The 26,753-nt window shown below is 46.4% G+C and overlaps 1 protein-coding gene across 2 annotated transcripts in view; it reads right to left on the reverse strand.

Moving 5' to 3' along the window:
• Positions 1-6,328, reverse strand: part of LOC309415064 (DDB1- and CUL4-associated factor 12-like) — a gene marked incomplete at both ends in the record, with an annotated part of 32,030 nt that extends 25,702 nt beyond the window's left edge. Inside the window, 2 exons of one of the 2 annotated variants that reach the window (XM_082012457.1) lie at positions 5,199-5,453; positions 6,245-6,328. In XM_082012457.1, coding sequence (XP_081868583.1) covers positions 5,199-5,453; positions 6,245-6,328 — 339 coding nt within the window. Of the gene's footprint in view, positions 1-5,198; positions 5,662-6,244 lie in introns of those variants that run through there. The other variant, XM_082012456.1, reaches the window with a different exon arrangement.
• Between the last annotated feature and the right edge of the window lie 20,425 nt (positions 6,329-26,753).

Here is a 26,753-nt window from a genome sequence, read left to right on the forward strand (position 1 = left end):
TGGGCTTCAAAAAACCCAGGTAAAGCAAAAAACCTAAGTCCAAATAAGATAGAATTGAAGGAGGGGCAAAACCAGTGAGAGTGAATCAATACCCTATAAGACTGGAAACTCGAAGAAGCCTTGAACCTCTAATAACTTTATACGACACGGACTGCTCAGGGAATGTCAATCTCAATATAATACACCTATCTTACCAGTGAGGAAGCCTCACTCCCAGGAATACCAATTGGTGCACGATTTAAGAGCTATAAATCGGAAACCAAAGATATATATCCTACAGTGCCTAACCCTGATATAGATGTCAATAGGGTATAAAAGAACCATGCCTATTTCACCGTATTAGACTTAAAACATGCTTTTTTCTGCATTCCAGTAGAAGAACGAAGCCAAACAATCTTCGCCTTTGAGTGTGAGAACCCGACCACTGGAAGGAAAGGACAATTATGTTGGACTGCTCTTCCCCAGGGATTTAAAAATAGTCCCACTTTGGTGAAGGATTGGCTAAAGAATTAGAACAATGGCAAATTAATTATGATGCTACTCTCTTACAGTATGTGGATGACATCTTGATTGGAGCTGACACTGAACAAGTTTGTACAGAAGCTACGGTAAGCCTACTAAACTTTTTGGGAATGGTTGGGTATCAGGTCACAGAATCATTAACGTTGGAAAAGACCTTCAAGATGATCAAGTCCAACTATCAACTCAACACCACCATGCCCACTAAACCACGTCCCGAAGCACCACGTCTACATGTTTTTTGAACACTTCCAGTGATGGTGACTCCACTACCTCCCTGGGCAGCCTGTTCCAATGCTTGACCACTCTCTCAGTAAAGACATTTTTCCTAATATCTAATCTAAACCTCCCCTGGCACAACTTGAGGCCATTTCCTCTCATCCTATCACTAGTTACTTGGAAGAAGAGACCAACACTCACCTCGCCACAACTCCCTTTCAGGTAGTTGTAGAGAGCGATAAGGTCTCCTCTCAGCCTCCTCTTCTCCAGACTAAACAACCCCAGTTCCCTCAGCCACTCCTCATAAGACTTGTGCTCCAGACCCCTCACCAGCTTCGTTGCCCTTCTCTGGACATGCTCCAGCACCTCAACGTCCTTGTACTGAGGGGCCCAAAACTGAACACAGTATTCGAGGTACAGCCTCACCAGTGCCGAGGACAGGGGCACAATCACTTCCCCACTCCTGCTGGCCACACTATTTCCGATACAGGCCAGGACACTGTTGGCCTTCTTGGCCACCTGGGCACACTGCCAGCTCATATTCAGCCGGCTGTCAACCAGCACCCCCAGGTCCCTTTCCGCCAGGCAGCTCTCCAGCCACTCCTCCCCAAGCCTGTAGCGTTGCATGGGGTTGTTGTGACCCAAGTGCAGGACCGGGTACTAACCCGGTACTAACCCAGTGTACTAACCAGTACAGGTTAGGGGTTGACCTGCTGGAAAGCAGCTCCATGGAGAAGGACCTTGGAGTCCTGGTAGACAATGTTATCCATGGGACAGCAATGTGCCCTGGTGGCCAAGATGGCCAATGGTATCCTGGGGTGCATTAAGAGTTTGACCAGCAGGTCGAGAGAGGTTATCCTCCCCCTCTACTCTGTGCTGGTGAGGCCTCACCTGGAGCATTGTGTCCATTTCTGGGCTCTCCAGTTCAAGAGAGACAGGAAACTTTTGGAGAGAGTCCAATGGAGGGCTACGAAGATGATTAAGGGACTGGAACCTCTCTCATATGAGGAAAGGCTGAGAGACCTGGGGCTGTTTAGCCTGGAGAAGAGAAGGCTGAGAGGGGACCTTATAAATGTCTACAAATATCTGAAGGGTGGCTGTCAGGAGGATGGAGCCAGTCTCTTTTCAGTAGTGCCCAGTGATAGGACGAGGGGCAATGGGCATAAATTGTAGCACAGGAAGTTCCACCTCAGCATGAGGAAAAACTTCTTTACTGTGAGGGTGACGGAGCACTGGAACAGGCTGCCCAGAGAGATTGTGGAGTCTCCTTCTCTAGAGACTTTCAAAACCCAACTGGATGCGTTCCTGTGCAACCTGCCCTAGGTGATCCTGCCTTGGCAGGGGGGTTGGACCAGATGATCTTCAGAGGTCCCTTCCAACCCCTACCATTCTGTGATTCTATGAAAGGGAAAGCTGCTTTTCACACCCCTACTGTAACATTAATTTCATCTTCAATTTCACAACTGTGACAGTAGTTTGCTTATGGGTAGATACAGGGAAGGATAATGGAAATGGACTATTCTTTAAAATCATACTAACACCTACTCCTAAACCTCATATCACTACAACAGTCATCCTGACTGCCCTATCAGTCTCTATCCCAGCCAATTACTTACACCACCACTCACGTTAAATACCCATTTATCTCTGAAATTGGGCCATACGCAATTAGATATGTAGGATGACAGCAAATGATGTTTAACCCATCATGGTCCCTCAAGCGATTAGAACTATTGATGCAGATTAATATCTCTGCAGTTAAACCAACCTGTTCACCATCTGTAAATACATCTTATGCAAGGTGGTTAGCATGGTTACGTGAGCGGTCCTTTACCCCTTCAAAGCAAGCAAGAAGAGATGTAACTGATATCTTAGGGGTAGGATTGGGAGTCTTAAACAGAAAAAAATACTCAAACACTTGCAAACAAACTTAGTACAGCCACACATGACCTAAACAAACTAGAATATCCATTAGAGTCCTCCCTATCAGCTTTAGGAACTCATCAGCGGCTTTTATCTAAAATATTACCTCAATGGGAAAGAGTTACTGAAAAGGACCACCAATTTATCCTAGATGCACTTGATGCAGCTCAAAGTAATATTTCTCTAGCTTTTAGTGGCATCCAAGCTCAACTGTGGGTGCAATCTACAACAGCAGCAATTGTAAGGTAAGGTGAAGATGGCACCTTACCCACTGAAATTCAAAAAACAATCTGGGAAAACGCAACCAAATTAGAGAAAAAAATTCCAATCGTGGTGGTATCTAGTTAATTTCACTTATGATCCTATTGGTAATAAAGCCACGGCTTTTGTTTTAACCATACAGAATGCATCAGTAAAAACCATCTACCCAATCATTGCATTAGTATTAAATCACAACAGGACTGTACTCTATCCATTAGAGCATAGAGTATGGGCCAAAGGATAAATAACAAATGGCAGACTGTTGAAATTGATGCATGTGTGGTACAGGAACAACAAAGATTCATTTACGAAAGTAACACCATGAAAGCTCAGGACATTTACCTTGACATTGAGCAAAATGTTTGTCACTTTGAGATACATCCGGAAGAGGTCCCTAAAACTATGCTTATATATATTGGGAAGGGATGTGTATGCATGAGAACTCTTTGCAATTTTTTAGTTGTAGATAATGTCACTGTTGCTATAAGTAATTACTCAAATACCTGTATTTGTAACTTTGTTAACATTATAGGATGTGATTTCAACTATCCAGCTCCTATTACATCTTATCAGCCGTTACCATTCAATTATACTCTAGTCAAAAATCTATTACCTACTCCCATTGGGATGAATCTCACATTGGTAAGAAAACTTCTGCAACATAATGATCTATGCCAGTTGCTGGAACGTGCCCGAGATGATGGACAAAGGACTTGAATCACCGTTCACCATGACGCAGAAGAGAGACATCGCGTTTTGGAACAAATGAAGAAAGATGGAGAACATAAATGGTGGGAAGCCCTCCTCAGATGGTCACCCACAGCAACCGGCATTCTTAATCTCATGTGACATCCTGTTGTGATTTTATTGTCACTAACATGTCTATGCGTATTGCTTATAATCATATTGTACTTTAAGGTTTGGCTCATAACGAAGCAAAAAGCTCTAATGCAATTACCCAAGGTAAGCATGCTCACAACAGAGGAAAATGAACTCCTCAGACCTAAAAGCTTCCCTATAAAGAATAGAAAAAATTTCCAACAAGACATATGGCAATGGGAAGGAACCACAGAAGAATTCTGGAAAATTCTGAAGTCTCCCAAGGATGGGGACTTTAGAATGAAAAGATCTAAGTGAGACTTAATTGAAATATTGATTATTTCTTTAAGTCTCAAAGGGGGGAATCTGTTGAAGGTATGAGAGGAATGAAGCTGTGGGTATTGTTTAGTCTCTGTGAGCAGTTAACAAGTTGCAACCTTGAGGGAAGGAACAAGATAATCACAAAAGAAACACAACTACTGAACCTGAAGTGAACTTTCCCAATTAACATATAATTGGCATAATAGATACCTGCCCCTGGGCGAGGAAAGCCTCCTCCTCACAAAAGCCCCTTCCTCACTGAGCATGCACAATAAAAAAAGGACACTGTGACTTTAAGTAGAGTCGAGGCTTGTGAGAACCAATGGGAACAAGGGTAACAGTGACAACTTTTAAAAAAATACTGCTAACTTGCTTAAAATGTATAAATATTTTCTGTGTGTTAACCAAGGCGGACCTAGCACCTAATTCTGCACAGATTTGGAATAAAAGAAAATATTTTGGCTCAGTGTGTTTTTCGGTTCTCTGCACACCAAGTGGAAGAACCCACATTTGGGACAACAAGAATGGACTTGGGGGGGGGGGGACGACCCACACAAAAAACTACCACAGAATCAAAAAGCAAAGGATAGTCCTGAAGATCTGAAATTAATTTTTTAAGCTTGGAACATTTCTAGCTACTCTGAAGAATACCTGGAGTTTAACCATAGTTTTTAGTTTTGTAGCAAGTTTTCAAAACCATCAGCACAGAACCATACATAAAACCAAACCATGTAAGACTGAGCATAATGAAAAACTGAGTCTTACTAGCAACTTCTGCCAGGTATGTTAGCTACCATTTAGCAAAGCTAGCAACAGTGATTTTGCATTTGCAGGACAAGAAGAAAGATCCAACCCCATTGTTGCTCTCCATCCTGCAAATGGATGTAAACCTCTCTGTGTGCATTAGACAGATGCTGCATTGAGGTACAGGCCTCGAGTTCAGGTTTCCAGCCATCTGCACAGTGCCGTATTTTTAAATGAGAATCTGATCATTAAGCATTACTTTCACTCAAATTAATTGTGCATGATTTGGACTCCGCTCCTAATTGCTTCCTGATATTTTCCTTGGTAGTCTACATACTTCCATTATGATAAGTGTCATTTAGGGGTGGAAGAGTAAGAGAAGTGGCACTCACTGTGTTGCATTTTGTCCCACACACCACTTGTCGGTGGTTCAGCCACTGGGATGCAAACACTTTGTTAAGGGTTCCGAGGTGAAATTCTCTCTCCTTCAGGAGGCTGGGGAGCTGCTGGGCTGCGTATCCATGCAACAAGCGGTGATAGCTGGAGTCATTCTGCATCCTGACCTCTCTACCTTTCAGGTAGTACACCAGAGACCTTTTCACCGGGGGGAGTCTTTTCCTTTTGTGACCCGAGTGATCCCACCCATACTGTGGACAGTAAACATGGAAATTAGACAAAGCAACTAGAACAAACTTAGGACACGACCCTTCTAAATTCAAAGATATTCTCAGCAAAATACTGAAGTCTTCCAAACTACCCATGGAATGCCATACACGAAGATTAACTCGGAAATGCTGACATGGCCTTCAACAACATAAAACTAAACATAAATATTTGCTAAAGAAGTAACACTGCGATGATACTGAAAACAGTCCATACCGGTTCGGCACCGCTGAGACACCAGATGCTCATAGAAACAAGAGGAAACAGAGAAGCACTTTAAATAGAAGAGGGCAGCCCCCCATCATGAGCTCAGCAGGTTTGGGGCGACACCGCGGGGGCCGCCCGATACCCACCGCGCCATTCACCGGCCTCCTCCGGTCCGTCCCGGCCCGGCGTGGCCTCGCAGCAACGTTCAGCCCGGAAGCGGCGCGGACCCGGCGGTTACAGGCCGAACAATGAGGGCAGCGGGGGGGCGCGGCAGAAACCCGGGAGAGCCCCCGGCACCACCGGGACAGGGAGCGGAGGCTGCCTTCCGTACCGCACCGAGACACCGCCCGCCACCGGACCGAGACTACTCTTCCCCCCCAGGACACCTTCCCCAGGCACTAGGACGCCCCCCGCCCTCCTTCCCCACCCCAACCAGGCACCGGGACACGACAACACCCGGTCAGGATCACCCCTCCCCCCGGGCACCAGCACGTACCATCCCCCATCAGGGACAAGAGCTTCCCACCCCCACCATACACCCGTTCACCGCCCGCTTCCCCCAGCCTACCTGCTCACCCTGGAGCCCCCTGGACCCCGCGGCGGCAGCCTCCGCCACCGCTTTCCGCTTCCTGCTAACTGTTTTCCGGGCCATAGTGCAAGAAGGAAAAAGAGAAGAGGCCGAGAGCCCGGCCTAGGCCCCACATGAAGGGGAAGGGGGAAGCAACTGCCGGGGAACGGGACATATAAGTGCGGGGAGCCGGACCCGGTCACTGTCTCCACCACAAGCCCCACCACCCACACTTCACAGCATTTTCCCCGGGATTTTTTTACGACAGTCGCGTCGCGCCTTTGCGGCGGCTCCCCCTCCTCTCCCGAGAGCATCGTTTCCTAGCAACCAGAGGAGGCAGGGCGGCGAGCTGGCCCGCGCCCTTTGCGGTTGCCAGGCAGAGTAGCCACGTCGGGGCGGCGCCCCCTGGCGACGGCGGGTCGGCAGGGCTCGGGGTGAAGCTTCCCGGCCTCGCCCCGTGTCCGTTCCTTGCTGCTCTGCACGGATCCGCGAAACTGGTTGATAGCCTCCCCAGGCCCCGTCAATTTAAGCATAGGAGAGGCGCGGGCTAGCTGTTTTCTTTCTTCATTTATTTTTGAGCAGCCGAAGCTTGCTGGGCATATGGCTGGAGGGCAGGGACGGGCGTTATTTTGGCAGTCCCATGCCTGTGCTGCTCATGTGAGACAAAAAGCAGCTATATCACAGTCCCAAGAGCGAGGAGGAGTGGGCTGATGCCACAGTGCTGGGGAGACATGGGAAGGGTATTCTGGCAGCTTGAAGCAGCAGAATACACAGGTTTGGTATCATCCACTTAGAGCCATCCTGTGAGAGTATTCCTGTTGATTGTAACATGCACAATTTACACCGAAGTTCTCCATCTCTCCTGTGGGAAAATCTGACCGCAAACATAAAACGCCTCCTCCTCCCCTTCCACCACCAGCCTGGAGGGGCTAATGCCTGGCACTGGCTTTGCTTTGCAAAACTTCATCCCAGGTTTCCCTCAGAGAGACCCTTTTAACTAGCAGACAGCTTGGCTTTATCACCTGGCTTCTCTGAGTGAATACGAAGGTTCGGTGCATGTTGCATGATGAGGTGCTTAGTCAAACTTTGAGGTGCTCTATTCCACCAGGAAACTCCCTTATTGCAAGGGAATTAAAGGGCATATGGAATACTTGCACTTAATTATACTGCTTTAAAACTGATGTGTATGGATGTGTGCTTTTCCTTATGTTCACATGGCTCTCATGCACTTTTTCCTATGCTTATAGAGGCAAAAATTAGAGCAACCCAAACCCAGTGATTGCCATTTTGCAAGTGACATTGCAGAGAAAAAAAGGAAGAGAGGAAAAGAAACATGTGATGTACAGGCAGACCGCAAAAAAGGCAGCTCCTGACCACTTGAAACCCCCTGGTGCCTCAAGTCACATGAGATCAGTAAACATACCATTTTCCTGATAAAGGTGGCATTTCTTTTATGCCATTTTTATGTGTTTTCATTGAACAAACCTCAAAGACAAGGGTGCTGTGAAAAATCAAATTGAAAAAAAATATAAACGAACCTCACAGGCTTTCCAGCTTCCACTTAAAACAAGGATCTAAAACAATTATAAGGTTTTAGCATGTGTAACTAATCAACTGTGAGTTTTGTAAATTTCTTAATGTATGTACTTTCTGGAAGGTCACTGATTACATGATTAGTTTAACCTTTGTATAGATTTCTTTGGCTTGTGAGGAATGAGTGATTCCTGTAAAGAAAATCTAGTGAATATATGCTTGAAGCAAATGTCATTTATATTGAAATAAAAGAATGTATGTAGGGCATGACCATAAACAGGGGAGTGGTGTTAAATAGAAGAAACCATAATCTTTATGTAACTTCCTGATATGTATAGCTTATGTAGCTTCCTGATATGTGTATGTTAGCTCCTGATATACTAGTGCAAACCAGTGTTGTAGATAACCGCAGAAATGTCGAGAAGATGTATAGCCAAATAAGGTAGCATTATATAAGTAGAATAACAGAGCGCATGCGCAAACAGAAAGGTCATGTAGAGTGCACTGACGAAGAGGAGCATCTTCCTCCCAACGACCACCGGAGGACCACCTAGAAAAAGATGAAGCATGCGCAGACCGGGGAAGTGGTGACGCACTTAGAGAAGGAGTCATCTTCCAAGAAAAAGGCGGAGAAAAGCGAGAAACGAAGCCTAGAAAAGTATAAAGGAAGGAATTGTAAGAAGTGAAGGTGTGTGTCTTGGTGGAGCGGAGACTCCCGGCACACCCAGCGCTGTTTGCTTGCCTCTATTTGTTTAATAAATTGTAAACTTAAATTGGAATCCTGTTTGGGACTAAATTATTTATCATAGGCTTAATGACTGTGTGATTGTGTTTAACAGCCTACTCATAGGCCTTAGGCTATATTTGCCTCAAGGCTAACATTTCAGCTATGTGTAAATAGTTAATCACAAGGAAAGCATGCGTGTAGAACCAAGAGGCCTCATGAAGTCAAAACAAAGAAGAGTTAAGAGCAAGGACCGAGAGATTAATGAGTACAGAGAAGATATCTTAACCTTGAGAATAGAAACATCCTAGCAGGAGTGTTCGAACAAGGATGATAAGAAAGAACGTCTTGGCTGAACAGCAGAAGGGACAAACATCCAAGGAGAAGAAACTATCCTCAGGAGACCCGTGACCATAAAAGGGAAAAAGGAGTAGGGGGCTAACTCCCCAAACAGACGTGCGGAAAACAGACTCCACAATCTATAAGATTGTAAAGTAGGTATGTTTATTCAGCGCTGGGCAGCACGGGGGGGTAGTCCCACCAAAAACCGTGCGCGCCCAACGCGGCACTTACTTCAAATATATACAGCAAAGTGTTGCATATACATAAAGTTTAGCAATATACCTATACATATGCATGATCTATCCCCGCTTCGTATTAAAATGAGTTCTCCTCCCATCTGCGCTTGCGTGTTGCCTCCTGGTGGTGGTCGTTGGGGGTCGTGGGGATGAAGGCCGGTGGTTCCTCTTCGTCACCGCTAGTAACCTTTTGCCTTTGCGCAGGCTCCGTTGTTTTTTGGCTTCTATCCAAACCGCAGGGTCAGTTTTAGCTAGTTTCTTGAGGTAAGTTCTTAATTCTTATCAGGGACCGTCCTTGTGAGGAGCCACAAATCTTCTTGCTCCTTTCAGTTTATCAGGACCTGTCTTTGGGAGGAACTACAGTTCTCCTGCTTTAACTACTTCACACAATAGCTAACAAGATTTCAAGCTTCATCTACTAATTAACTGCTAAGACTCCCTTAACCCCTTCTCTCAGTCCCCCCCTTTTCTAAAAAGTTAGTAAATTCTTTTACTAGATTTATTTCTGATACTATTTCTAATACAATGTTTCTTTATCTAACATTTTCAAAGTACTTGTTAGATTCCAATTTGCGTCGTAATTGGTTTTTCTTCCATTCACTGTAAGAGTCTCCTGTGTTCTGAAAACACCAGAGACCACATCGAACTGTAATAGAGAGTTATAACCAAAAAGATAATCACAATTATCAGAACAAATAATTGTCTTAACCAAGTCAAGTTTGGGAGCCAAGAAGTCAACTTATTCCAAAGATCAGAGAAACCCAGTGAAGTGTCATCTAGTGTTACTAGGTGTAATATTTTTGACTGTTTCCAAATTTGGTTGATGTCTGCGGCAAGTCTTTTACTCTGATCAATATAAGAACAACAACTACTATTAATCACTGCACATGTTCCTCCCTGATTAGCAAATAAAATATCTAAAGCCATCCTATTCTGTGCCGCAAACAGTCGCAAACTCTCTATTTCTTTTTGCTGAGACAACAGGGCATCTCCTGTTGCATTTAAAGACAACTCCATTGTTGCTGATATGTTTAGGATAGCTTTTTCAAGTTCGCTTACTCCTAACCAAGGGAGGAACCATCGAGCGAAACTGAAAACTAGTAGGTCTATCTATCAATTGGTTATTCCGTTTTACTCGTACCCAGGGGCTCCTCAGGACTCCTGAAGGTACCTCAGTTTGATTAACGATCCTATATTGTGTTGTGAGATACCCAAGAGTACAGGTCCCTTGCCAAGCTCTGGGTAATATCTTTCGTGCACGTCCATCTCCACATAACCACCAAGTCCCTTGAGGGGTTGGACATATAGGTACTGGGCTTGCCGCGTTACTCCTTCTTTGGGCAGTTATATTAAGATAGATTCCATTCAGAGTCACCTGTAGGTCATCATTAACCAGGTTACTTAAGGTTCCGATTGATGTCCTGTTCTGTAAATCAATGATAGTACAGTTTATGGTGCTCAAATTAAAGCTTCCAAATTGAGGGGCACTAATACATGCTTCGGAGCTCTTGTTCTTACATCCCTCAAAAAATATTCCTCCCTCCAGGACCTGAAGTTCAAATTTAGGTCCTCTTTCTCTAGTTGTCACCTTAGTTTGACACTCTAGTTTGGATGTGTTTCCTGACTTCCACATGTCCACCCCAGTGACTTCATTAATTATAGACCAATTAGAAGACATGACTCCAAAAGTGGGTATCTCCATCTGACCTCTGGGAAGAGCTATGCACATCCAACAGCTAGACAAGTTCATGTTATCTACTATTGATTTAGTCATTTGTACATACATATAGCTTTGCGCAGTGGCAGTATCGTAGCCAATGAGGTTAATCAGAGGCGCGATTATTGCTAATTGAAAACTTTTCCCAATACCCCGCCATGACGACTTGAAATATAGTCGGCATTGGCAATTTTTGACAGTCTCTACGGTTTTTTGAAGCCACCGAGGCGAAGGGCTACGGAGCGAAGGATCGCGCCGGGGGACCCTTCCCGAAGCGGCCAAACCGCGAAGGCGGCAGCACAGGGACCGAGAGAGTGCCCCAGCTTCCCCCCCCGACCCCCGGCCGGCGGAGCGGGCTCCTAGCGAGCGGCAGCTCTGACTCAGCGTGGGCGGGGCTCAGGGCGGCGGCGGCCAAAACCCCTCGCCTGCAAGAGCCGCCCCCGGGAGCGCGAGCGACCCGGAGCGCGGCAAACAGGGCGTGGCGCGTCAGGAGGGCATAGCGCGTCAGTTCGCCCGGGTAGGGCGTGCAGGGAAGGCATGCGGGCGGGGTACAGTACAAGTGGCCATCATCCACCCAGAGGAGGCTCAGCCATGGTCACCACTCGGCTGAAAACCGGGGCCAGAAAGAATGTGGCGACACAGACGGAGCTCCCGCTCAGGCATGTGGCTGTCCAAGTATCTGGCTGCAAAGAGTGCCTGAGCCTGTCGGTTGTTCCAGAGATTGACGGGGACACCACCTGCATGCGGTGCAACCAGGTCAGTGACCTGCTCAGCCTGGTGGCAGAGCTGAAAGAGGAAGTGGAGAGGCTGAGGAGCATTAGGGAGTGTGAGAGGGAGACAGATTGGTGGAGCCGCACCCTGCCATCCCTGAAGCAGGGGCAGCTGGTGGAGGCTCCACAAGCAGCAGGGGATCCCCTGGCCTCTTGCTGCCGGGCAGAAGGAGAGGACCTAAGAGATGAGGGGAAATGGAAGCAGGTCCCTCCTTGGAGAGGTCGGCGAATCCCCTCCCAGCCTCCCTCACCGTCCCAGCTGCCCTCACACAACAGGTATGGGGCTCTGGAATGTGAGGGACAGGAACATGAGGACCCTGACGAAGGTCTGTCCAAGGGGGTGCCTAGGGTGAGTCAACCAGCCCCATGCATCAAGAGGTCCTGTGTTAAGAAAAAAAGGAGGGTGATTGTCATAGGCGACTCCCTTCTGAGGGGTACAGAGGGCCCAATATGTCGACCAGACCCAACTCACAGGGAAGTCTGCTGCCTCCCCGGGGCCTGGGTGAGAGATGTCACCAGGAAACTCCCTGGTCTGGTTCGGCCCACTGATTACTACCCACTGTTGGTCATGCAGGTTGGCAATGACGAGGTTGCGCTAAGAAGCCCAAAGGCAGTCAAAAAGGACTTGAGAGCACTGGGGCGACTGGTCGATGGAGCGGGAGCACAGGTAGTGTTTTCGTCAATCCCTTCAGTGACGGGGAAGAAGGCTGAAAGGAACAGGAAAGCACACCTGATCAACACGTGGCTCAGGGGCTGGTGCTGTCGTCAGAATTTTGGGTTTTTTGACCACGGGGCGGTTTACACGGCACCGGGCCTCCTCGCAGCTGATTGAGTGCAACTGACGCCAAGGGGCAAAAGGATTCTTGCTCATGAGCTCGCAGGCCTCATTGAGAGGGCTTTAAACTAGATGTGGAGGGGGGAGGGGATAAAACCGGGCTCACTAGAGTTGAACCTAGGGGTAGGTTCAATGTGCCAGAGTTGAAATCGATAGCCCAGCTCAGGTGCATCTACACCAATGCACACAGCATGGGCACCAAACAGGAGGAGCTGGAAGCCATTGTGCAGCGGGACAGCTATGACGTAGTTGCCATCACGGAAACATGGTGGGATGCTTCTCATGACTGGAGTGCTGCAATGGATGGCTATAAGCTCTTCCGAAGGGATAGGCAGGGAAGGAGAGGTGGTGGGGTGGCTCTGTATGTTAGGGAGTGTTTCGATTGCATAGAAATCGAAGATTGTGAAGACCAAGTAGAGTGCTTGTGGGTAAGGATGAGGGGGAAGGCCAATGAGGCAGATATCCTGCTGGGAGTCTGTTACAGACCACCCAACCAGGATGAAGAGACAGATGAGACATTCTATAGGCGACTGGCAGAAGTCTCGCATTCGCTGGCCCTTGTTCTTGTGGGCGACTTCAACCTACCGGGCATCTGCTGGAAGTATAACACAGCAGAGAGGAAACAGTCTAGGAGGTTCCTGGAGTGTGTGGAGGATAACTTCCTGACACAGCTGGTGAGTGAGCCCACCAGGGGAGGTGCCTTGCTGGACCTGCTGTTTACAAACAGAGAAGGACTGGTGAGAGATGTGGTGGTCGGAGGTTGTCTTGGGCTTAGCGACCACGACATGAGAGAATTCTCAGTTGTGAGCAAAGTAAGGACTGGGGTTAGCAAAACTGCTACCACGGACTTCCGGAGGGCAGACTTTGGCCTGTTCAGGTCACTGGTTGAGAGAGTCCCTTGGGAGACAGTCCTGAAGGACAAAGGGGTCCAGGAAGGCTGGACAGCCTTCAAGAAGGAAATCTTCAAGGCGCAGGAGCAGGCGGTCCCCATGTGCCGTAAGAAGAGCTGGCGGGGAAGGCGACCGGCCTGGCTGAACAGGGAGATTTTGCTGGGACTCAGGGAAAAGAGGAGAGTTTATCACCTCTGGAAGAAGGGAAAGGCAACTCACGAAGAGTACAAGGATCTCGTTAGGTCAAGCAGGGACAAAATTAGAAAGGCAAAAGCCCAGCTAGAGCTCAGTCTGGCCACAGTCATAAAGGATAATAAAAAATACTTTTACAAATATATTAACAACAAAAAGAGAGGCAAGGAGAATCTCCATCCCCTACTGGATATGGCGGGGAACATTTCCTCCAAGGATGAGGACAAGGCTGAGGTACTTAATGCCTTCTTCGCCTCAGTCTTTAATAGCCAGTCCAGGTATCCGCAGGGTATTCAGCCCCCTGAGCTGAAAGACGGGGATGGAGAGCACAATGTACTCCTCATAATCCAGGAGGAAGCAGTCAAGGACATGCTAAACCACCTGGACACCCACAAGTCTATGGGGCCTGATGGGATCCACCCGAGAGCACTGAGAGAGCTGGCAGAGGAGCTTGCCAAGCCACTCTCCATCATTTATCAGCAGTCCTGGTTAACAGGGGAGGTCCCAGAAGACTGGAGGCTTGCCAATGTGATGCCCATCTGCAAGAAGGGCCAGAAGGAAGATCCTGGGAACTACAGGCCTATCAGCCTGACCTCTGTACCGGGGAAGATTATGGAGCGGTTGGTCTTGAGAGTGCTCACAGGGCACCTGCAGGACAACCAAGGGATCAGGCCCAGCCAGCATGGGTTCATGAAAGGCAGGTCCTGCTTGACCAACCTGATCTCCTTCTATGACCAGATGACCTGCCTAGTGGATGAGGGAAAGACTGTGGATGTTGTCTACCTGGACTTTAGTAAAGCCTTTGACAGCGTCTCCCACAGCATTCTCCTGGAGAAACTGGCGGCTCGTGGCTTAGACAGGTTTACTCTTTGCTGGGTGAGGAACTGGCTGGATGGCCGAGCCCAGAGAGTTGTGGTGAACGGCGTTAAACCCAGCTGGCGGCCGGTCACAAGTGGTGTTCCCCAGGGCTCGGTTCTGGGGCCGGTCTTGTTCAGTATCTTTATAGATGACCTGGATGAGGGGATCGAGTGCTCCCTCAGTAAGTTTGCAGATGACACCAAGTTGGGTGGGAGTGTTGATCTGCTGGAGGGTAGGAGGGCTCTGCAGAGGGATCTGGACAGGCTGGATCGATGGGCAGAGGCCAACTGTATGAGGTTTAATAAGGCCAAGTGCCGGGTCCTGCACTTTGGCCACAAGAACCCCATGCAACGCTACAGGCTTGGGGAGGAGTGGCTGGAGAGCAGCCCGGCGGAAAGGGACCTGGGGGTGCTGGTTGACAGCCAGCTGAACATGAGCCAGCAGTGTGCCCAGGTGGCCAAGAAGGCCAACAGCGTCCTGGCCTGTATCAGGAATAGTGTGGCCAGCAGGAGTAGGGAAGTGATTGTGCCCCTGTCCTCGGCACTGGTGAGGCCGCACCTTGAATACTGTGTTCAGTTTTGGGCCCCTCACTACAAGAAGGATGTTGAGGTGCTGGAGCGTGTCCAGAGAAGGGCAACAAAGATGGTGAGGGGTCTGGAGCACAAGTCTTATGAGGAGCGGCTGAGGGAACTGGGGTTGTTTAGTCTGGAGAAGAGGAGGCTGAGAGGAGACCTTATCGCTCTCTACAACTACCTGAAAGGGGGTTGTGGCGACGAGGGTGTTGGTCTCTTCTCCCAAGTAACTAGGGAGTCGCCATCTCTGGAAGTGTTCAAAAAACGTGTGGATGTGGCACTTCAGGACATGGTTTAGGGGACATGGTGGCACTGGATTAATGGTTGGACTTGATGATTTTGAAGGTCCTTTCCAACCTAGTGATTCTGTGATATTTTGGTCCCATGTACACACAACTTTTGCCCATAGTCCCATTATACAAACGATCAGGGTTCGTCTTTTCGTTGGAGGCGTAATTTCAAAGGTCCAGCTAATGTTGACTTCCATGGTAGCTGAGGAGCTTTCTTGACTCTGGTATGATGAATCCAAGCATTTTGTTCTTTAATTTTAATTGCTGTAAAAGAGGTAAGGAGGACTTGGAAAGGTCCTTTCCATTGTGGCTCCAGAGCCTTTTCTGCAAGAGATTTTACATATATGTAGTCTCCTGGTTGTATATTATGTACAGGTCCATCCAAACCTCTCCCCCTAGTCCCAATTACGTGTTTTCTAATATTATTGAGTTGTTTTCCTAGGGCAACCATGTAAGAGGTCATGATTTCGTTTCCAGCTTGTATGGATATTCCTCTCTGTATTCCATATGGTTGTCCATACAAGATTTCAAATGGGCTCAGTCTCTCCTTCGCCCTTGGCCTAGTTCGTATATGCAAGAGGGCTAAAGGAAGAGACTGAGGCCAGGCTAGATTTGCTTCCTGTCCCAGTTTCACAATCTGTTGCTTGATTAGGTGGTTCATTTTCTCTACTTGGCCACTCGACTGGGGACGGTATGGGGTATGAAGTTGCCAATCTATGCCTAAATGGTGGCTAACTTGTTGTACTATTTTTGAAACAAAATGTGGTCCCCTATCAGAGGACATTATCATTGGGACCCCAAAACGTGGTATTATCTTTTGTATTAATACTTTAACTACTTCTCGAGCCTTAGCGGTTCTAGTTGGAAATGCTTCTGGCCAACCTGAAAAGGTATCAGTCAATACCAATAAATATCGATACCCCCCCTTTTCTTGGAAGTTCTGTAAAATTAATCTGTCATTGTTTCCCGGGCCTATTGCCTTTCCTAATTTGGCCCACTTCTAGCTTGGGAGTATTCTTGGGATTAATTTGGAGGTAAAGATCACATTGCTGAGTAATTTGTCTCACCGTAGTGTATAAATTTCTGGCCACAATTTCTCTAATTAAATGTTTATATGGAGCTTCTATTCCTCAATGCTTCTTCTTATGTTCCTCTCTTACCAAATGCCATATTAGGCAAGAGGGAATAACTAGTTTTCCTTGTGGGGTATAAGCCCACCCTTCTTCATTGTATAATCCTTCCAGATCTGTAATAAGTTTTTGATCTTCCTTGGTATATTTTGGCTTACCTTCTAAAGAGATTCGCCTGTCGGGGACTAAAGCTCCTTCTGTTTTTACCTCTGCTTTGGCTACCTGTTTTGCCTCTCTATCCGCCAGCTCATTTCCTCTTTCCAATTCTGAGATTACTTTCTGGTGTGCCTTAATATGTAGAATCGCCACTTTCTCAGGAAGTTGGATTGCTTCCAACAGTCTCGAAATTTCTTCTGCATGCTTAATATTTTTCCCTTGAGAGGTCAATAACCCTCTTTCTTTCCAAATTGCTCTGTGCGCATGTACAACTCCAAAAGCATATCTTGAATCTGTATAGATATTCACAACTTTGCCTCGGGCCAACTCCAAGGCACGGGTCAGAGCAATTATTTCTGCCTTTTGTGCAGAGGTATTTATGGGTAAAGGTCTTGACTCTATTATTTCTTGACTAGTGGTAATGGCATATCCCGCATGTCTTTTACCACTTATGACATAGCTGCTTCCATCTGTGAACCAGTTTTCTCTGCTTTCCATAGGGCTGTCTTTCAGATCTGGTCGGCTTGCATACGTTGCTTCAATAGTCTCCAAGCAGTCATGATGCACTGGTTCTCCCGTGTTTCCACTGAGGAAAGAGGCTGGGTTGACAATGTTAGTAACTACGATCTCCACATCATCCTGTTCTACCAGTATAGCTTGATATCTCAGGAATCTTTGTGGGGAAAGCCAATGCCCACCCTTCACTTCCAACATTGCGGATATGGTGTGAGACACCAAGACGGTCATTTTGTGGCCCAGAGTAAATTTTCGGGCTTCTTGTATATTCAATATTACAGCTGCAACTGCTCGCAGGCATCCAGGCCAACCTTTCGCAGTTGCGTCTAACTGTTTGGAAAAGAATGCAACCGCTCGTTGATAGAGGCCCAGATCTTGTGCTAATATTCCCAGAGCAATTCCCTGTTTCTCATGGGAAAAAAGGAAAAACGGTTTACTCACGTCTGGGAGCCCTAGGGCCGGAGCCGACATCAAAGCTTTCTTTAGTAGCTCAAAGGCTCGTGTGGTCTCCTTGTTCCATTCAAGGTGTTTCTGTTCAGTGGTTGTTAATGCATACAATGGTTTAACAAGCAGTCCATAGTTATATATCCACAGCCGGCACCACCCAGTCATTCCCAGGAAAGTTCGTAATTCTTTTACTGTCTGAGGTCTCGGGGTTTGGCATATTGCTTCTTTGCGGGCTTGTCCCAAAGTTCTCTGTCCCACACTAATTTCGTAGCCCAAATAGATCACTTTCTGCTGTATTACTTGGGCCTTCTTCTTAGACACCCGGTACCCTTGAAGCCCCAAAAAATTTAGTAGACTCACCGTCCAGGTCATACAATCGTCCTCTGTTTTGGTGGCAATCGGGATATCATCTACATATTGTAACAGTTTCCCTTTTTCAGACAGGATTTCCCAAGATTCCAGGTCTTTTGCGAGCTGGTTGCCAAAGATGGTAGGACTGTTTTTAAATCCTTGTGGCAACACCATCCAAGTGAGCTGAGTTTTGCGACCGGTTTTGGGGTTTTCCCATTCGAATGCAAATAATTTTTGGCTGGCTTCATGGAGAGGGAGGCAAAAGAAGGCATCCTTCAAATCTAAAACAGTAAACCAAGTTAGCTCAGGTGTCAATACAGTCAACAGGGTATATGGATTCGCCACTACGGGGTAAAGGTCCTCAGTTATTTTATTTACAGCCTGTAGATCCTGGACCACGCGGTATGACCCGTCAGGCTTACGGACAGGTAATATAGGTGTGTTAAAATCAGACTCACATTCTTTTAATAATCCTAGTTGTAAAAATTTTTCAGTGACTGGTCGGATCCCTTCCCTATCTTCCTTCCTCAAGGGGTACTGTTTAACCCTTACGGGTTGCCGACCTTCTTTGAGTTTAACTTCAACGGGTGGGGCATTCTTTGCCCTTCCAGGTACATCAGTAGCCCATACCCCAGGATATACTTGATTTAGGATCTTTTCACTAATCTCTCCTTCTTCAGGAAGACTGGTTAGAAATAGGCTCAGTACTTGAATATAATTGTGGTCTTTTATCTCCAGAATAATCTCTCCCTTTTTAAATGTAATTTTTGCACCCAATTGTTCTAACAAATCTGTTCCCAAAAGGGCCTTTGGGGAGTTAGGCATATATAGGAATTTATGGATCCCCCATTGTTTTCCAAATTTATACTTCAAAGGTTTGCAAAAATATGCCTTTTCGCTTTGGCCAGTCGCCCCTTTTACCATGATGTAATCATTCCCCAGGGGCATCAAGGCTTGATTCAAAACCGAGTAGGTTGCCCCTGTATCAACTAAGAACTCCACTTCCTGTTGTTCTTTCCCTAGCCTCATTATAAACAGCGGATCCGCTAGGGTAGATTCCCCGGGTCCCCGTCAATCTTCTTTTACATGGGCTACCATCTTCCCAATCTGGTAGCCCCGTCTCTTTTCCTTGTTTGGACATTCTCTTTTCCAATGACCAAATTTCCTGCATAATGCACATTGGTCTTTGCCTAACTGAGATGGTTCTCGTTTGTACCTTTTTCCTTCCTCTTCTCTGAGAGCCGCTATTACTTTCCGCTGTCCTTGTCTATATCCTTCTTCTCTATTGCTGAACACTCTCCATACCTCATCTAACAATATTTCCAGATTCCTTCCTTCTGTAGTGCGTAGCTTCTGAAGCTTACACCTGATGTCCCCTGTAGATTGACCCAGGAACAGAGAAACTAATTGTTGTATCCCTATTTCTGACCCAGGATCTAGCGGTGTGTTACGGCGCATTACATCTCTCAACCGATCCAGGAATTCAGATGGAGACTCGGAGGGGCCCTGTTTGACTGCATACAAAGATGACCAATTTATTGTTTTGGGGATAGCTCTTTCTATTCCTCTCGAAATCCATTCCTGATACCCCTGCAATCTTTCCATATGTGAGGATTTGTTAGGATCCCATTTCGGATCTTGGAGAGGAAAATAATCTTTGATGTCCCCTCCTATACTCTTATAATGATCTTCGGCTAAATTCCCTGCCGTTTTTAAAATCAGCTGTTTTTCTGTCTCAGTCATATATTCTAATAATAACTGTATATCTTTCCAGTCAGGGTTGTGTTGTTTCACAATAAATTGAAAATGCCTCATTACTCTCACTGGATCAGCTCTGTAATCCTTTGCAGCCCCTTCCCATCCTTGTAAGTCAGCAATAGAAAAAGGCACTCTGATTAGCATTGTCCCACTTTCGGGTCCTACCGCCTCTCGGAGAAGTGCCTGTAAGGCCACTGGAGCAGACTTCCCCCTAGTGCGGGAAGAGACGGGGCTATCTGGGGGGGTGGAAGTTTCGTCTGAGTCCACATCCCGTTCCTGAGATCGAGGGGGAGGCTTAAATAGGTCAGTTAAATCTGGTTCCGGTGCCTGGTGGGTTTTGTTTACTTTAATGCATCTTTGTCCAATGCTGCACGCCGAGCAACATCGCTTTAATTTACCTCTAAGTTCTTTATTATTTTCCTGCTCAAGTGCGAGTACCATAGGGTCCTGTGGTGGCACCATTCCACAGTCCCTTTGCCACTCCGGATGGTTTCGGAGGGTGAAAAACATGTCTGCGTATGAAACTTCATCCCATTTCCCTTCTCTCCTTAAAAACAACACCAATTGTAAAAGGGTATTATAGTCTATAGATCCATTAAGTGGCCACTTAGCATCATTCTCTAACTTATACAACGGCCACCACTGATTACAATATTTAATAAGGGTTTTTTTACTTTCTGTTCCCCCAATCCCAACAATGTTTTTCCAATGAGCAAGCACACAGCCCAGGGGGCTTTTCTTCAAAACTCCCTTTTGAGTGTTACCCATTTTGCAAACCTCTTCTATTACTTTAGTTTCTAATATACTTTTCAATAAGTTTCCACACAAGCCGTTCCTTAGACTTCTTTATGGTTTCTTTCCAGTTCTTTTCCCACACTTCCCAAATTTCCGGGATTAGATTTTCCTTTCCACACACAAAACAGGGAATTACTCCTATTTGTCCACCAACACTGGGATTTACAAAAAACGTCTGAAGGTTGTTCTCAATCTGAGGCCACTTTCCACCCTGCAGGAGTCACATATGCTCCTCAGATAAAATTGTTCATTTCCCCTTTTTATCCAATGTCCTCCTTCGTTTAGATATCCCCAAGGTTCGAGCCCAAACCACTGAAGGAGTAATTCCCTTTGCCCCGCTCTTTCATTAACATATAAAGGTATTCACAATCTTTCTATACATTACACACATAAAGACAAAGACTTTTAACATAGAATTCCCGGGTACTTAATTTATACTTTCATCACTCCAGGTACCACCCATCCAGCAGCTGCAAATATATAAAATAATAACCCTACCGCAATTGCGAGGAGGTCCGCTTACCCTTCTCCTGCTTCTTATATACCAGTCATTAGCAGGTCCATCCTGGCTCCCGACACTGGGATGCAGCGGTGACCTCGGATTTGCTCGATCTACCCTCAAGATCGCTAGCGGCCGCACCTTCAGTCAGCAAATCCCCTTATTCCCATACAGGGTACCCTCCTCCTACGGGGACTCTGCTGCACGCCAGAAGTCTCCGCGCGATTTACCAGCTGCCCCGGCCATGCGTACGACTTACAGGCTCCCCTCATAAAACATACCGTTTTCTTCCGCGGCTTCGGGAGGTTGTTGTCTGCTCCCGCGGTGAGCGGCTGGCAGCGGACTCCCCTCCGACAAAAGTGCTCGAGGCGCGCCCAGGGGCGTCCGCTCCACAGCTGGTCCCGCGGTTAAGCAGAGAGTCTCCTGGCTGGCTCGCCAAAACTGACGTGCGGAAAACAGACTCCACAATCTATAAGATTGTAAAGTAGGTATGTTTATTCAGCGCTGGGCAGCACGGGGGGTAGTCCCACCAAAAACCGTGTGCACCCCAACGCGGCACTTACTTCAAATATATACAGCAAAGTGTTGCATATACATAAAGTTTAGCAATATACCTATACATATGCATGATCTATCCCCGCTTCGTATTAAAATGAGTTCTCCTCCCATCTGCGCTTGCGTGTTGCCTCCTGGTGGGGGTCGTGGGGATGAAGGCCGGTGGTTCCTCTTCGTCACCGCTAGTAACCTTTTGCCTTTGCGCAGGCTCCGTTGTTTTTTGGCTTCTATCCAAACCGCAGGGTCAGTTTTAGCTAGTTTCTTGAGGTAAGTTCTTAATTCTTATCAGGGACCGTCCTTGTGAGGAGCCACAAATCTTCTTGCTCCTTTCAGTTTATCAGGACCTGTCTTTGGGAGGAACTACAGTTCTCCTGCTTTAACTACTTCACACAATAGCTAACAAGATTTCAAGCTTCATCTACTAATTAACTGCTAAGACTCCCTTAACCCCTTCTCTCAAAACGACCACCCGAGACCCCTGCGCATGCGTAGTGTAGTTTTGCAACGCCAGCATTATGTAAATGTAGCAGATAGGCAGGGAGGTGGAGATTTCCTGGAAAATGTGTGAATATTCATGTCTTAAAGGTATATAAAGGATGAACTTTTGTTTCAGTGCACGCATGTTAGGAGGAGATACCCCCCCCATGCGTCCAGCGCTGCAAAAAAGATGTCTGCTTAATAACACTTTGATGTTATTTAGTTTATATTTTTTGAATCACATCGAGGGTAAAAAGCCCAAGGAATAATTCTAGTTTATCTATTTTCAGTTGTGATTTACCATGATTAATACCCCTCTCCACATCCTCCCTCACACACAGAAATGACACCTGCATTTTGGACAAAATCCCTCCATTTCGGACAAAGGTCCTCTCACAAGGCTGAAAACCCGCTGCCAAAGCTGCTCCCGGGAGTAAGCACTGTGCTCCGGTACCTCCTGGCAGGAGTACCCCCTCAGCCGCGCATGAGCAGGCATCGAGACAGCCATGGCTGCTGAAGGAAGAGAATGAGGCGTATGAGATTAAGTGCCCCTCTGAGCCCGGCTCGCCGCCTATCATCTAGACCCTGGGAGATCTTGTTGCAGTACCCAGCCAGGAGAGCAGCAGAAACCGAGAACAATCCCAGACACCATCACCTCTGCCCCGCCTCTCGCGGAAAAAGGCGAGGCTTTCCTCGCCCCGCCCCTCTCCCCGCTGAGGTGACGTCTCCCGATTGGGCCGGTGGGGGTAGGTGATTTTGCGGCGTGACGTCAGCGCGTTGCTGGGTAGGCGAGGTGGAGGGCAGGTCGACATGGTGGTGTCGCTGCTTGGTTGTGGAGTTGGAAGTGGCGATGCGGTGCAGGTTTCATAGGGGTGGGTGGCGACCGCGGGGACAGCTGGAGTCGTCAGGCACCGCGCAGGTAACTGAGCGGGCTGGTAAGAGGTGGGGGTGCTGGTCTCCCTTGTGGCGGAGCCTGGGTAGGGGGATGCAGCTGGCCGCTCCCCGTGCCCTCTGTCCCGCCACCGGGCCAAACTTCGCCGCCGCTTCTTCTCGTCTGGGGTGAGGGGCCCTCTGCGCTCCCGTCGTGATTCAGTAGATGTGAAGCGCTGGCGGGGCGGCTGCGAGGCCACTGGCCTCCTGGGGTGGGTGGGGCTCGCAGGTTGGGGGGCCATCCTCCCCCGTCGTCGTCGTGTCCCCCCCCCTTCCGTCCGTGGAGGTGAGTGAGGTGGTAGGCGCTGCGTTAGCGTGTGGCCTTGCTCCGCCTTCGCGGCCTCTCGTTGCTGTTTTTGAAGGTACCGTTTAATGGAGGTGGGAACCTGCACGGTTAGCTTAGAGGGATGGAGTCCTGGCACTCTGTCCGGAGCTAGACCTGAGGAACAGAGGGAGGTCAGGCAAGTAGGGTGATGCTCCTTTCCCTACACTCTTCTACTTTCTGGCAGTTTGGTGGACTGCCCAAGTCAAGGGAATATCTTTCTGCTTAATAACACTTGATGAATTTGCCTTCTAAGAGCTGCTTGCCATTCAAATCTGAGTAAACAGTGTCCATGATATTTGGAAGTAAGTTCCTCCCCATGGTAATTAAGTCTTCTGTGAAAAACCAAAACATCTGCTTTGGGGGGGGGTGGGGGTGTTTGCGTGTGTGGTTTTTGTCAAGCCTGCCTTCAGGTAATTTATTAATTTTTGGCTCTTGTGGTTAGAGAACCATAGTACTCATCTTCCTTGTGTCACTTGTCACTTTAAATTTCTACTGTATTCACTCCTTGGTTGTGTCTTCTTGTAGGCTGAAGAACCAAAATCTTGTTTACTTCATGGGTCATAGCCTTCCACATCTCTGTTTATGCTTATTACCTATTTCTGGATCTTTTCCAGTTAGCTGTTCTGCTTTTGAATGGGGAAGAGGATCATCTCTTTCTCTGCATTTGAGATGCAGACATACCATGGATGTATACACTGGTATAAGAAAGAATACTTCAATTTTGTAGTTTCTAACTTCCTGATAATGCCTTCTGTTCTGTTTAACTCCGTGCTTACTAGAAGTAAAACATTTAATGCTTTTATGAAGCTATTTAGTATAATTCAAGAGCTGTTTTCTTGAGTTTTGATAGCTCAAAATCTATAATTTTAAAGGGAAAGTTAGGATTGCTTTGGGTTTTTCTAATTAGTAAAAGAAATTACAATAGATGGAAATGAGTAATCACCTTATCAAGTATTTTTATTCCCTGTGTAACTTGAAAATTCCAAACAAGACAAAAAAAGTAGTCTTACAGAAGTCTTATGATGTTGATGCTGTCTCATTAGAATAGAGATAAGCAGGTGGACTCTGGCATTTGGCTGCGCAACTACTATAGCTGCCATCCTGGACTCAGTAAAAATGTATTAATGTTGCATTTAAGCACTTTGAGGTGAATTTCCTAAATGACAAGGGAGTATTGCTAAATTAAGGAACAACTGAGTTGTGACTGGTGATTTAACTTCAGTGGCTGTGCTACTGATAGAAGGCATAGTGTGTCTCACAGCCTGTTATGGGGTTAAGAGGCTTTTGTGGAAGCTTGGTGGGGGGAATCTTACCTCAATTGTGATCTAGGGTGTTAAGGAAAAAGAGGAAGAGGTAGTACTGCAGTTAGCCAGACCTCTTCCTTGCCTTCCTTCCCTTATCATCCTCAGAGCATGGGACTTTCTGCCCCTGTGCAGGCACTCCTGTAATTGCTGGCTCCCTAGGGCTGACCCTGCATACCTGGCATCTCTGCACTGCAACAACATTTTTCAGGGAAGGGGGGGGAACGTTTTGGCTGCCGCCTCTGTTTTTCTCCATACAGAACAGAGCTATGTGTGTATCACTGTACTAGCTATGGGGAAGGGAATGGGGCTGAGATGGTACGTGTGGTAGCAGTACAGCAGAGTTGGACTGATTTATTCAAGGCCACGTGCAAGATGGTGTTAGGTTGTAGGACCATGATAGTACTGCTACTTAATGACTTCAGTTTTCTGTACATGCAGAACTGTGATTCAAAAGTGGCAGTGATGCTTTAGATCACCTTTGCAATTGGGTGACTTAAACCTTTTAGGTAAAACCTTAATTCTAAGGATGGGGGAGAGAAAACATGTAGTCTTTAAACTTAGCTTTTGCAAGCTTGTGGTTTTAGTCTCAGAAACAAATCTGAAAGTGATTGCACCTTTCTTGTCTCACCATCTGGATCTGGCCTGCAAGTTTGATACTTTTTTTTCCCCTGAGTGCACAGTGGAACAAAGGAGTTGGGGAAGAAGTTGCTTCTACTAAGATCAGACACTCTGCATAAGTCAAGTGTAAGCTGAAACAAAGGTACCTGAAACTTCAAAGGGAAAACCAAGGAAATCTCAGGTATAAGATATGAATAAATGTTAGTTTCTCTTTAATGAATTGAACTTCAGTTTTCAGAATATTTTAAGAGTATACTGATAAGTATGGAGAATATACTGATCAGCTGGGAGACTTACTGTATAGTTTATGTTGATGGATAGAAAAATCTTAATGATGAACAATCATCAAAAACATGTGGAAGAGCTCCATCTCCATTGTTTGCATGGTGTTTTGCTGTTCCCAGTACTTATCCTAGCAACAAAAATCTCTAACAGAATAGGAGTCAGGTTTCTGGACCAATCTAGCAGACCACCTCATCTAACTCTATCACACTGGCAGCCAGAGCTGTTTTGGCTGGTGCTGGTGGCAAAAGTGCTATAATGCCACAGAAGGCATCACCTTACTCATCCTTCTCCTTTTTAATTGTATAAGCTTATGGTTTCATGTTGCTTCCACAAACTTTAGGGATTGATAATTCAGGACATTCAATATTGGTGTCAGTGTCCAGTCTCTATATCATAAGCTTTTGACATCAGCCTGTTCCTGTATTTTACAGTTGGTGCTGGTTTGAATATTTTGATAAATTGATCTGTGAGAAATTTAGTTTTACTTATTAGACAGAACTTCTATCCAGGCTTCTCTGGCATTTTGTTTCTAACATAATCACTCCCAGTGTTTTCAGTCATAAATTTCAGAGTTTCAGCTGTCATTTTACAAGGATCTCTACCTAAAGGCATTACTATCTATTTAAAATTGATCAGTGCAGTTCAGATGAATGTTAGTGTAAAGAAGGTCTAGTGGAGCTTTAATTGAAAAGCTCTGGAAGATATTTTGGAAAACTATCGTTTGAAGAAAAGGTGAAGAAGGGTTGTTTACAAATTATAAATAGCTTGCTTGTTTGAAAAGGCAGGTCTTCTAGGGTGTATTGAAGGTTGGTTTCTCTTCCCTGTATTGTGTGTGCTTGCTCTGATAACTAGGAAGGCAATGCTATTGATCTTAAAGTGTGTACCACTATAATTGATCATCGGGATTGCAGTTGATTGATACAGGCCTGAGTTCACAGTTTTTCTGTGTTAACTACCTAGGTAGGTAATCCTCTCTGGTATGCAAGTGCATTGCTTAATGCTTTGACCCTCTGACTTGGTTTGAATAAGCTCATGTTCTGTGTCCTTAATGACCTTTTGCAGTCAGTCTAGTCTTGTATTGAGTTCTCCTAAGAGAAACTGAGCATTGGGGTTTTTCCCTCTCTTAAATGATCAGATTTATTCCAAATCCTTGCTTGCATGGGGAAGGCATTTTCTTAAATGTTAAATACAGTCTTTCCTGTGGTTAGGAAATTTTGAAAGAACAGCTTGTATGTCCAGACTTGGTTGTGTGTTTTGTGGTTTTGGTTTGTTGTTGGTTTTTTTTTTCCCCCCCCTTGCCTCTTTGAAAGGCTACAAGGTCTCTTCAGAATCCTTTAAGCTTGCAATGTACTTGAAACGCAGAAGTATATCAAAGGGGGAACAGAATATCATTGCTCTGACTTA

This window comes from Phaethon aethereus (genome assembly GCF_964289735.1).
Source record: "Phaethon aethereus genome assembly, chromosome: W".
Classification (NCBI taxonomy): domain Eukaryota; kingdom Metazoa; phylum Chordata; class Aves; order Phaethontiformes; family Phaethontidae; genus Phaethon; species Phaethon aethereus.